The following is a 12,083-nucleotide window of genomic DNA, read 5'->3' as shown; positions in this document are numbered from 1 at the left end:
GTATACTAATCCAATTTTATACAGTAGATTCGTCCAATTTTACACAATTTGTGATAGCCGTGAAGAGACATGCTCGGAAAGCATGAACATATGCAGTTAATTGAAAAAATTACATAATGTCGGGAATACAAATGAAATCCTGAATGCTAATAGTGGAGGGGGGCTCAAAGATAGAAGTTTTGAGTAAAATTTGAGCTCGAAATAAAATCCAGAATGTCCAAGACTTTGGATAAAAACAGGTCTGCCTAAGATTATGAGGGTATTAGAAACCCTATAAATGAACTTGGTAAAATGAAACTCTGCAGACCATGCTAGAAATCATTATATGCAGTCAGCAGGTTATGTAAACAAAAAAATGACCTGAAGATTCAATAAAGACTGTATATCTGTTAGAGCGTGAGCCTTCCAAGGTTTCTGTGTATTGAAAAAATTAGTGTACAGAATTTATTAAAATATGGATATAATAACGAACCCAAGAATAATAATATTATTTATGCATAGGCATGTGGGAGTAAAAGAGAGGCTTCCATGATGTTAAAATAACAACTTCAAACCATCTAGTAAAAGGATGTGGAAACTCCTTTTAATGGATGTGGAATCTTCTCCTATACATTGAAGTAAATTTAGGATGAGCTGATATTACGAAGTATGATTTTTTTATGGATAACCTCATCTCCTGCTCTAAGCGGTAGACAAAGAGAAAGATAACAATTATGAAAACCCAAGACAGCATTGCAGAAGCAAAACATACAACAGTGATTTGCCTCCACGCAGGATCGAACTACGGACCTTCAGTTTACAAGACTGACGCTCTACCACTGAGCTATAGAGGCATTCTTTCGAATGGTATCGAGTCCCCTTAAGAATCGCCACTAAGCTGCATGTTTATAAGAAGAATCAATGGATAATAATTAACAGTTAGGGGATGTAGCTCACATGGTAGAGCGCTCGCTTTGCATGCGAGAGGTACGGGGTTCGATACCCCGCATCTCCATAAGAATATCTTTGTCTTTTTGTTTGTAGTCCCTTAAATATATTCCCAACTAATCTGTGCTAATTTATGGCACCAGTGGTCTAGTGGTAGAATAGTACCCTGCCACGGTACAGACCCGGGTTCGATTCCCGGCTGGTGCATTTTTCAATATTTGTAAAAATACTGTTTTACTCTAATTACTGCCAGATAGAGTGACATGCAACCAAACTTGTCGCTGTCGTCTATTAAGCACCAGATTAGGCTGTCCACTTTGATCTAGTTTTCTTAAATGATATAATAGATTGGGTAATATTAATATCAAAATAGGGATGCAAACTAAGATTTATCAGTATGATAACACCTTTTTTTTTGTAAACTTTTTCTGTAGACCTATTAGTTCTGTTACGTTAATCTCATTATTAGGTAATTAAACATCACTAAGCACAAAGAATATATGGATGTATATGGATGCATCTCAATGCAACAACAGAACAAGGACCATCATGTGGTGGTCCATACACATCATTAAGCATGAAAGTACAAAACACCATGCACACTCAAATCACTCAACATCTCTACAAACACAATCAAAACATACCAAGATATTCAAATCTGAAAACACAAACATAAAGAATGTTACAAAGTCTCTTACACACAAACTCATCATTATTTATAGGTGCACAATGGTCCCACACACTCATGGTGTACGTCAATACACCAATGCTCATGCTAATATATTAAATCAAATTGTTTGTGCAAGAACTATAACTCATTCTAAGATTTCAAACTAAAGATTATAGTTTGACAAATCTAATATTTGTATCCTCTCACACAACATTGTTAAAAACATACTATTCATTTAAAATAATCAAATCAAATTGTTTGTGTAAGAACTATAACTCGTTCTAAGATTTCAAATTAAAGACTATAGTTTGACAAATCTAATATTTATATCCTCTCTCACACCATTGTAATAATTCATTAAAAAATTCCTACATATGTCCTTGTTTGAATTTTAGGACCGTTTGGGCCATCCCCCTTCCAAGCCTTTTTTCTTCAAGTTGCTTGGACTATTGGCCCTTCCCATATTTTATGGCATGTTTGGCTTGAGAGGAATAGGAGAATCTTTCATGATGTGCAGTTTGAGATCAGGCACCTGTGGGAGAAAATTGTTAATTCTCTTCATGAAACACTCCTAGCTAAATGTGACATTGGTGGAGGTTTGGATCCTAGAGATGCTGGTATTTACTCACGCCTTTCCTTTCCTCTTTAGGGCGGCAACCCCTCGGTCCCCCATAGCTGCTTTGGGAAAAGAGCTAGGCATCACTCTTAGCATGTTAACCGTGAGGGGCATTGGTCTCCTCCCGAGGGCGGAGTTCTTAAAATCAACACTGGTGGTTCTTCTCGGAGAAATCCTGGTCCGGCTGGTATTGGGGGAGTTGGGTGTGACAGTTCTGGTGATATTCAATTTTTGTTTTCTATATACAAAGGTATCCATACTAATAACCTCATGGAAGCCCTGGCTATCTTGGTTACAGTGGAACAGTGTTGTCAACGTGGCTAGAGAAGAATTATTTGTGAGACTGACTCACAGGTGGTTGTGAGTTTATTGAATAAAAGGAACCTTGTGCGTGTGGATTGGCATTTGGCTCTGGTTATTCAACAAATCACTTAGTTATGCAATTCTTTGGATTCTATGTCTTTTATGCATATCCCTTGTGAGTGGAACGGGGTGGCTGATTGTTTGGCTAAATGGGCCTTTGAGCATGGGCCAGATTGTAACATTATTGATCATAGGATGCTTCCCCTTGATTTATCTCAGATGCTGGATCAACTTGTGGACCAGGATAAAGCTCTATAATTCTCTTTGTTTTTTGTGTTGTTCTGCTCTCTTTGGTATTCAATAAAAATTTTATCCCTCTTTTAGTTATAAATACAATACCTAAGATTAATGGAAGTGGAAGCATAGAATAAAGTTTTTTTATAGTAAAAGCAATCAAAACAAGATTAATGGAAGTGGAAGCATAGAATAAAGTTTTTTACATTAAAAGCAATCAAAATAGGGGATCCAACAGTACAAGAAGAGTGCATTGAAAGTAAAGTATAACAGAGCTGCCCTCATCACCTTCAACCAAGCATTTCTCATTCTCTTGTTGGATGGAGAAGCTGCAGTGTAGTAGCAGGAAGGTGCATCACCCTTGATGGAAAAATTGAAAAGGGTGTTTGAAAAGGGTGTTGAAACTCTCATCTAATTCGAAGACCATATTATTCAAATTTTCCATTTCCCTTTTAAGGCACTTTAGATCTTCCACCAAAGGGTTGCAGTCCTAGCATTTAAAAGTTGTTTTTCTAGTTGGCTCTTCCTGCGCAGAAGGCAAGTAAGAGAAATCATCCTCAATATTCTCTACTTTGAGGGGAGGGAGGAGGTAGAAGTATCCTTGGTCACAGGGCCGAGGGGGGTGGTATCTTTAAGGTTCTTGGTGCCATCCTTAACAATAAGGTCTATAGTATCCATTTTAGAGTTGGCCAACACATGAGTCATCTCTCCACTACTAACACTAACATCATCCTCCAGGATAGCTTTACCACTATCTGACTTTGAAAGTTCCTCCTCTTCTTCTACATACTTGCTCCTAACAACTTTCTATTTTTGTCTTGATTTACTCCTCTTAACTTTCCCACTCTCTTTGGATTCAGAACCTGAATCCTCCTCGTCCACATTGAAAGGTTTTTCAACCATTTCTTTCTTTCTAGGGTTAGATGTGATCCTATGGGAGCATTTGCGTCCACCTCCAAAGTCCACATTCGAATCACCAAGGTCAATAGGAGGGTCCAATTTTAGCTTCTTCTTGGAGGCAATATGAGCTTGAACTTTCTTATTTTCCTTTCCACTAATAGAAGAGGTAGCTTGTGACACCTGGGGGGTAGGATTTGCTAGACACTCAATAGGGTTAGCAACAAGGGAGACATTAGCAATGGGGGCTTGCTGGAGGACAATATTGCAGGGAGGACAAGAGCGCAATGAAAATTATAAAGACATAGGATCAAACCTTGATAGAGGATGACAAAGTTTTTCCATTGGCTCTTTTTTGGCACTTCCATGATTGAGGCTTCAAGATCTTGGAGAAGAAAAAATGGGATAAACACCAAATTATGGTGCAACAAAGGAAAATGATAATGGTAACTAACCCCAACATGACCCTCCAAAAAAAGATACTTCATGACTAGGAAACATACCGTGTTCCAAGGTTTGGGGAGTTGTTCCCTATCAAAGCTAACACAGAGTCTTACAGGGGCTTCCTTGGCCTTGAATAATTTGTTAAGGTTGGTCTTGTCTGACACTTCACTGACCTTTTACTACTTACATCCCTCAGTTAAAAGACCACTGGCCTAAGGAATGATATCCTTATTGATTTCAAAGGTTATCCCATCAATGGTGACCTTCCGCTCGTTCCAAGTATTAGTAGTTGCATGGAGTCCACCTCGTCGAAGCCCTCCATGGCTTCCATAAAAGGTAAAAGCCCTCCTTCAATTGTCATTCAGGTGCAAGGGCCCTTTCGCCATTTGTCCTCAATTTTGCTAGGTTCAATTCTGACCATATCCCCTCCCATCTCTTGTTCATACACAGTATTCTCCTAAGCCTTTGGTGTGATAGCAAAGGAAAAACTCTAGCAACTAAATTTTTTACTACAATAGCTCTCACTTCTCAACTTTCAGAAATGATGAACACAAATTGAAACAATTTTTGAAGAGTTAAAGAGATAAATCTTTACACTAATAATTTTTAGTAATGAAGCTATAGCAAGTTGCATTACCATGGTATGGAGCCAAGTATGAAAGGACACTCTCAAAAAAACCCAAAGGAGAGTCTTTTTTAACAACTGTGCATGAAAGAATTAAGTTGAGATTGTATGCTTATCAAAATTCTAATTTAATCGTTGATGTAAGGAACAACAAGATGATTAGAACTAATGTAGTAAAATATAACTTCTTATGTGTTATAGTACAAACCCTCCTATATTGATTATAACTTCTTGTGATGTATAAGCATTAAGATATCAATAAATCATAATCTATTGTACAATAATTGAATTATATCAAGATGGGAGAAATTGTTAAGAAATATTGAAGAAAACAGTGAAGGAAATTTAATTATTCAATATGAAATAGTTTTTTTCATTCGAGATAACTTTTTCTATTGCAAACAACCTCACTGATGAAGCCTATAAAGCAATGCAGGATATTGATTTATTTTGAATAATGTAAAGTTACAATAAAAGATAAAAAATTACAGTCAAACATTAAAAATTTATTAACAAATCTTATAAAGCCTAATAACATGCAGGGGTTCTCTCTCCCATGAAACAAAGCCCCATTTGATGACTACAGATCAACTGAAAATTTAATCAGCATGGTGTGCTTGTAGACCTGGCTTGGATGCACAATCACTGATGGAAAATTTGGCTGGTTAACAGAATTAGGAAATGCTTGAGTCTCAAAGCAGAATGAAGAATGTGGCTTGTATACCACACCTCCTTTGCCCACTGTGTTGAGATAATTACTAGTGTAGAACTGCAATCCAGGTGCACTTGTCCACACTTTAAGCACTCTTGAACTCCATGGATCCTTGGCTCTTGCAGCAAGTCTCAACCCCTTCTTTGTTTTAGGGCCATCGAGAACATAATTGTGATTGAACCCGGGGGGAACCTTATCAATTCTGCTCTTGATGGAAGTCTCTTTCCTGAAGTCCAAAGGAGTTCCTTTTACAGACAAGATCTGGCCTGTCGGAATGAAGGCATTGTCTGAAGGAGTATATTGGGAAGCCCATATTTTTACAGAATGGTCGAGTATGTCCCTTCCACTGTCTTGTCCTGCAAGGTTCCAGTAAGCATGATTGATCAGGCTTACAGGAGTGGCCTTGTTCCTTGCTACTGCCTCCATATCTAGTCTCAGCTCCATATCATGGCTTATACTATATGTGGCATATACATCCAGATCACCAGGGTATCCTGTTGCAGCAACAAAGAGAATGGCCACATTAGAAACACACCAGTTTGCAATGAAAGGTAAATTTACAAGAATGCCTGCTTTAACAACCGACTAATCCTTACTGAAAAGTAAATGTAGAACGTTGCTCACATTAGAAAATATAAAGCAATTGTCAGATTAACAATCTACTGGTTTTTGCTTTAGTGTAAGGTTTTGATATCATAAAGGATTAGGTCTGGATCAGTGTTTCTACAAATTTGGCGGAATAGATATCCCTATTCTTGATTCTTAACCAAAGAAGCTCAACCTAAGACTCACATTCTCATACCAAATAATTAAAATGATTATATGAATGAAAAATCCTCCAACAAAAAGCACAGACATTTGCTTCCTTGTAAATCTTACAAGACTTTTCCCCATGGGAGCAGAGAAAAAACATTTCAAGTGCCACCTATTAGAAAAACTATTGAAATATCTAACAATTAGGCACAGCTAAAATTTAACAATTAGGCACAGCTAAAATTTCTATGGATTTAACAAGTTTCTATGGATTTAACAATTAGGCACAGCTAAAATTTTGCAATGACAAGTTGCAGAATCTCAATAATGAATAGAAACCCAACAGGAAAAGCATACCTTATTTATGAGCAATGGACAAATGTATCTTTACTTCTATAATCATATTTCGCAGAACAAGGATACTCTCAGTGAAAGTTGCAGATCACTAAATTAAAAAGAAGCAAATAAATCTGATAAAATCCCATAAACAATAGATAGATAGGCTTTTATAGAAAATCCAATCAATTTATGACCACCAGCTAGAGATCATACCAGTTAGAACCATCAAGTTTGTGGGATCTAAAACAATAGATCATTTTAATTCTTATAGCTCTCTATTATCTGAATGACGATTCAAATGTTCAAACACAATCTGATCCAAATAAGCATCATCAATACTATGATAAATCTCTTATCATTAAGCCTTTTTCTTGTCAAATCTTTAAAAAATTATTGTAAAACTCAACAGCCATATCAACCATTAGCAAGTTGGTAGGACATGATAGAGGCTTTCCTACTGATATTAACCTATTTGGCGTAAATAAACAGATATTGTGTACTTACCTTCTTCACCATCAAAGCTGTGATAAGCAAACTTAATAGATGGTTTGCTTCCACCCTTCATTTCCTTGACTTCCCACAGCACATTGTCAAAGCCTATCTTTCCTCCTGCATTTAATTACCTCTGTTAGACAGCATTGCAAAAAAATAATGAGATCTCTCCACTTAGTTGAAATCTGTTTTAGTCTACAAATTTCAAAGTCTAGAGGCATCTTTAATCACATGAGGAAAAGAAGCAGACAAAACAGAGCAGGGCAGAGAAGGCATTCACCATGAAGTGAATTATTCCCATCATTGACAAACAAATGATAAGTCTTCCCATCAAGGGTGAATTGTGCATTCTTAATCCTGTTGGCTACCCTGCCTACAATGGCACCAAAGTAAGGCCTACCCGAGCTCGTGTTCTGCACAGAAGCTCAACCATATGAAAAACCTCGTACAATAGTACAGATCCATGACTTTGCAATAAACTAAACTGTAATAAAGTAAATACTTGCCATGTATGAGGCCAAAGAATCATATCCCTGAAGTATATCAGCCAGATGCCCTGCAAGTACATATAATCAAGATGATCAGGTACATTTCTGCAAGGAATGCAATGAAAATAAGAGAGGATTCAAAACAAATGCAATGCTTAGGGAATTAAGAATACCATTTTTATCAGGGGTCTTAACGGAGACCAGAGTAGCTCCCCAGTTGGTAAGCTTGATGTGCAGATTCCCCTTTTGTAAATCAAAGAAACTTGGAGAATTTTTCCCTTTGATGGGCTTTTTTCCAAGTTTTCCATCCAAACCTTGGCTTTTGCAGAGACAAAGAAAGAGGACTGCAAAAGACAATATCAACAAACTACAGAAGCCCGTCTTTGCCATGATGAATGGTCAGATTGACAGTGTAAAGCATTGATGGGAAATGGAGGATTTATCAAGGAAGTTTCAGATTGTGATTCCCTTGAATAATAAAATGGAGTGGGACAAGATAAGATGTTGAGTGAGAAGAAACGTGCAGAGACTAACCTAAATAGGAAACCAATAGACCTGTAACAAAAGAGTTATCTTGTTTTGTACTATGGATCTTCTCTCTGTCCAGATATCGAGAAAAGCATTTACTGGTCCCTAAGAGTAACATTATGTGAAGATACAGTTTCATTGTTTAAACAATAATAAAACCTAGCGATGTTAACAAAGTCAATTTGTCTTGAATATCAATATTTCTTATTTTATTTCTTCTCCTCAAGATCTGATCAATCATCCATCGCTCAAATTTGAAGGCATCACCTTTTGACTGCATTAATTAATTAAAAACAAATGTAAATCACTCATAAAACTGTAACTAGTTTTTGGTATATAGGTTTTTGACTTGCGGCTGTACAGTAAAAGGGAATTACATTTTGGCATGCAGATTGATGTATTCTGCTCTCTAACGGAAAGTCTGCCATATTTTAATGGCTGGGTATTATTAACGGCATATTTATTTTTATGGCTGTTTAAATTTTATTTGTATATTCATTTGCTGGGCTGGTTATTTATAAAGATTTTGTGAGCTGCACATGGTCACCCCTGGTTTTTCTTATATATATAGCTACAACATTGATTGACTTTGCATAGTTTATTTTATTGCTTTTGGGTGAAGTTACCCAGCTAAAGTCTTCATCACCGTCAGAAATGGCTCCTGGTTAGTTGTACAGGGTTTAGGATTTTTTTTAAAATAATTCTTGTTTGTGAATAAAGTTTGGATTCATACCTTTCAAATGTAGATCATCCTCTCAATAGTCCTCCAGATTTATAGAATTTTCCCTAAATCACTCTCCATCATGTTTGTTAAGAGTTTTTTTTTGTTCTACTCGTCAGATACTTACAACAGGCCCGATGGCCTCAAATTCTAAATGGCTGTGTTTTTAACTTTTGACAGTAACACTAATCTGATATTGTAGTTAATTTAATATTGTATTTTTTTAATGGATAACTATGTGTTATTTTATAATGATCTATTTACAATATATCAAAATAATATTTTTAATACAAATTTTTAGAACAGTTTCTATTTTAGTATATGAATTAAAAAAATTGTGAACTTAATTTTTAAAATATGTAATATATTGTTTCTTTATTGTCTATTATATGTTTATGCTAATATAAGACATTTTAAAAAGGAACATATGAATTTATAAATAAGTTTAGTAAATATGGGATTTCTGAATATATTATTAAATTTATAACTATTTTTTAATTTTATATTATTTTTTATCTAGATGACTATGATATTTTCCTTATAACTTAAAATGGCAGCCTTTGAAATGATAGAATCGTCATAAATAAGAATATATGGTTCGTGTGGGTGATAGTCAAATTCTAAGCTTGATAAACGACGTTAACCTACCATTTTGTAACCTTTATTTTTTGAGGAGTTTCTAACAACATTGGTCAGTTCTATGCATTCATCAACAATGTTAGATATCTTCGAGTTTTCAACTTGATTGCTTGATTGGATAGGTAGTTAAGAAACTAAGTTGGGGTTCTCTACTACTCTTTTATCTTTCCAAGACTAATATGAATATGGTATGCCCACATTACAAGCCTTCTTGAATCTAGAACTCTCTTGGTAGAATAATAGCATAGATAGTCAAGGAATCATCATCAATGTTGGTAAAATTGAGACAGCTCTCAACACACAAGAACTTTATGTTATGCAACATATTATGCTATATTTTTATTGTCAGTTTATGGCTTGGCAACACCTTCTTAGCACAATGTCATTTGTCATCACAAACTATGAAAATAAAATCTAAAGCACTAGGATCTTCTACGTTGTATTGTCAAAATTGAGTTCATGTCATCCACTAGGGGGGTTGTTATTTGGCCTTCTTATGTCCAACACTTCCATTTTGACTATTAAATTTTATGACATGAAGTCATCATTAGGATAGTTCTTGTAGAAGAATGATTTGATCCTAGGAAGAAAATTCTTACTTTTTCTTCTTTTCCACTCATGTTTTGGTGTTGACATACAAAAATCTTAATTTTATACATCATGGATCTTATGTTCAACACCTTACCTTTGAAGATGCACACATTCTTCTCCTCCCACATGTGCCAACAAATCATAACTAGAATAGATTTTCACTAACCTACTCATAATTAGTGTTTATGTTGTCCCATCCAACATTATAATAGAGATGAGTTCAAAGATGGAAAAGGACCTAGCCAAAACTATCTTTGGAAAAAGAAAACCTAAAAATTAATGTTTGTATCACACATAAAATAGGATGATCCACATTCTCACCATTTGTTTCACAAAGTGAATATCTGTGACCTCCTTTATTTTTTCAGTTTTACACCTACAAGTATTCGATAATAAACATATATCCATATGAAAGATGACTTTGGGAAGTATCTAATTGGGTCCCCAACACATATTAGTTGGCTAACATTATTCTTGAAGAGGTCACTTAATTTTAGCTTTTGTACCTGAGTGTAGTATTATATTTGTAAGGAAACTTGCAACCAACATATGGAAATTTTCACATAACCCAATAAACACTTTGAATCTACATGAAAAAGAATAAATAACATACCCACAAAACTATGAGATAAGATATAACCTAAGAAAACTCTCATGAGGGAGAAACGCAATAGGCCAAAAGTATTCATTATCCATATATTATTCAACAATGAAACATTACAATATACCCATGAAAACATTCAAAGCCCCAACCATCAACAAACAATTCATGTGAACATGCATGTAACCACACATCCCATATAGCATTAATCACCTTGATCTTTTATCGACATCAATGATAAAACCTTCTATTACCTTTCTCACTAGTAAACTCCACCAGTCTCATTACTTGGCTGATTTTAACAGTTATGCCAACAATCTTCCCCTTTAGCATTGATGGAAACCTTAGGAAATTTTCAAGTGTTATTTTATGCCTTAAGACCATTATCTCAATGTCTAGGTACAATTTTTTGAGTATTGTGTGCTTAGTAAATAATAACATTGTCCATTACCTTTCTCTCCTTCATTTTCTTTAACATCTCCACCTGCAATAGATGCTTCCTTTGGTGCTCCATCACTGATCTTCTTGGCTCTCTATCTCTTTTTCATATTTTATTTCTAGGTTCTCTACAAGTGCACTGCTCACTTATGTTCTTCCTTTCTCTGCTCATTTTGCTAGTTCCTCTTGATTTTTTCATGGTGCATCTTACTCCCCATATTGATCATGCTTACTATTCTCTTTACTTCTATAATATCTACCCTTTTCATTTCTTCAACCCCTTTGACAACAATGTTAAGGGTGCATATTTGCTACTTTATATCTTCCTAACTACCCCCCTTATAGAGTAGTGCTTGTTGGTCATCAATCTAGTACATGTATAATCTTTGAGGATCATGGATTGATGCTTGTCATGCCTATTCTACTTTAGGCATGATAAGGGTATGAACCCCAACCTTCTTCTAAGATACTCAAAATTATCCTTTTGAAGAGGTTTAGTGAAAATATATGCTAGTTGTTCTTTAGTTGGAATATATTCAAACCTTACCTCTTTTTCTTGTACTTTTTCTCTAAAAAAGTGATACTAAATAGAGATGTGCTTTGTTTTTTAGCACATGAACAGATTATTTTATATGTTGATAGCACTTGTATTGTCATAGCTCATAACCATCGGTTCGTCTACCTTAACTTGAATTCCTTCGAGTAGTTGTTTGGTTAAAAAAATCTAAGTGTAGCTTGTTATTGTAACTACATATTCAGTTATGTGCCAAAAAGTGGGCACCATTCTATAAACCATTACATCCAAGAGATCACGTCGATTAGGAGGCTTGGAAGGTGGCTTATATCTCTTTATAGATGTGATGAGAAAGAGCTTAATGGATGATAGCTCTCAAATGAACCTAAGATTGGATGCCCTTACACGGTGCACCATAGAATGAAAGATTCAAATATAGCATGCAATATGAGTGCAAGTATCCAAGATCCCAAGTGAATACAATGCAAAAC

At 35.4% G+C, this 12,083-nt stretch overlaps 1 protein-coding gene and 3 non-coding genes across 4 annotated transcripts; 2 read left to right on the top strand and 2 right to left on the bottom strand.

The window, feature by feature from the left end:
• Positions 1 to 761: 761 nt before the first annotated feature.
• On the bottom strand, positions 762 to 833 carry TRNAT-UGU (transfer RNA threonine (anticodon UGU)). Its single transcript has one exon. It is a non-coding gene; the product is annotated as a tRNA-Thr (tRNA).
• Positions 834 to 921: 88 nt separating this feature from the next.
• On the top strand, positions 922 to 994 carry TRNAA-UGC (transfer RNA alanine (anticodon UGC)). Its single transcript has one exon. It is a non-coding gene; the product is annotated as a tRNA-Ala (tRNA).
• A 69-nt stretch (positions 995 to 1,063) lies between these two features.
• On the top strand, positions 1,064 to 1,134 carry TRNAG-GCC (transfer RNA glycine (anticodon GCC)). Its single transcript has one exon. It is a non-coding gene; the product is annotated as a tRNA-Gly (tRNA).
• A 4,065-nt stretch (positions 1,135 to 5,199) lies between these two features.
• LOC149536264 (uncharacterized) lies at positions 5,200 to 8,930 on the bottom strand. Its single transcript, XM_089805644.1, has 5 exons — positions 7,734 to 8,930; positions 7,579 to 7,628; positions 7,353 to 7,485; positions 7,085 to 7,189; positions 5,200 to 5,982 (listed from the first exon to the last, which is right to left on the bottom strand). Exons 1-5 carry the CDS (start codon positions 7,948 to 7,950, stop codon positions 5,357 to 5,359), a joined length of 1,131 nt encoding a protein of 376 aa, XP_089661770.1. The 5' UTR covers positions 7,951 to 8,930; the 3' UTR covers positions 5,200 to 5,356.
• Positions 8,931 to 12,083: the final 3,153 nt, after the last annotated feature.

Source organism: Cupressus sempervirens, chromosome 10 (genome assembly GCF_028749045.1).
Source record: "Cupressus sempervirens isolate cs-2001-9-10 chromosome 10, ASM2874904v1, whole genome shotgun sequence".
NCBI classification, from domain to species: Eukaryota; Viridiplantae; Streptophyta; class Pinopsida; order Cupressales; family Cupressaceae; genus Cupressus; species Cupressus sempervirens.
Note: the sequence above shows the minus strand (reverse complement) of the source record. Positions and strands in the feature narration are given on the sequence as shown.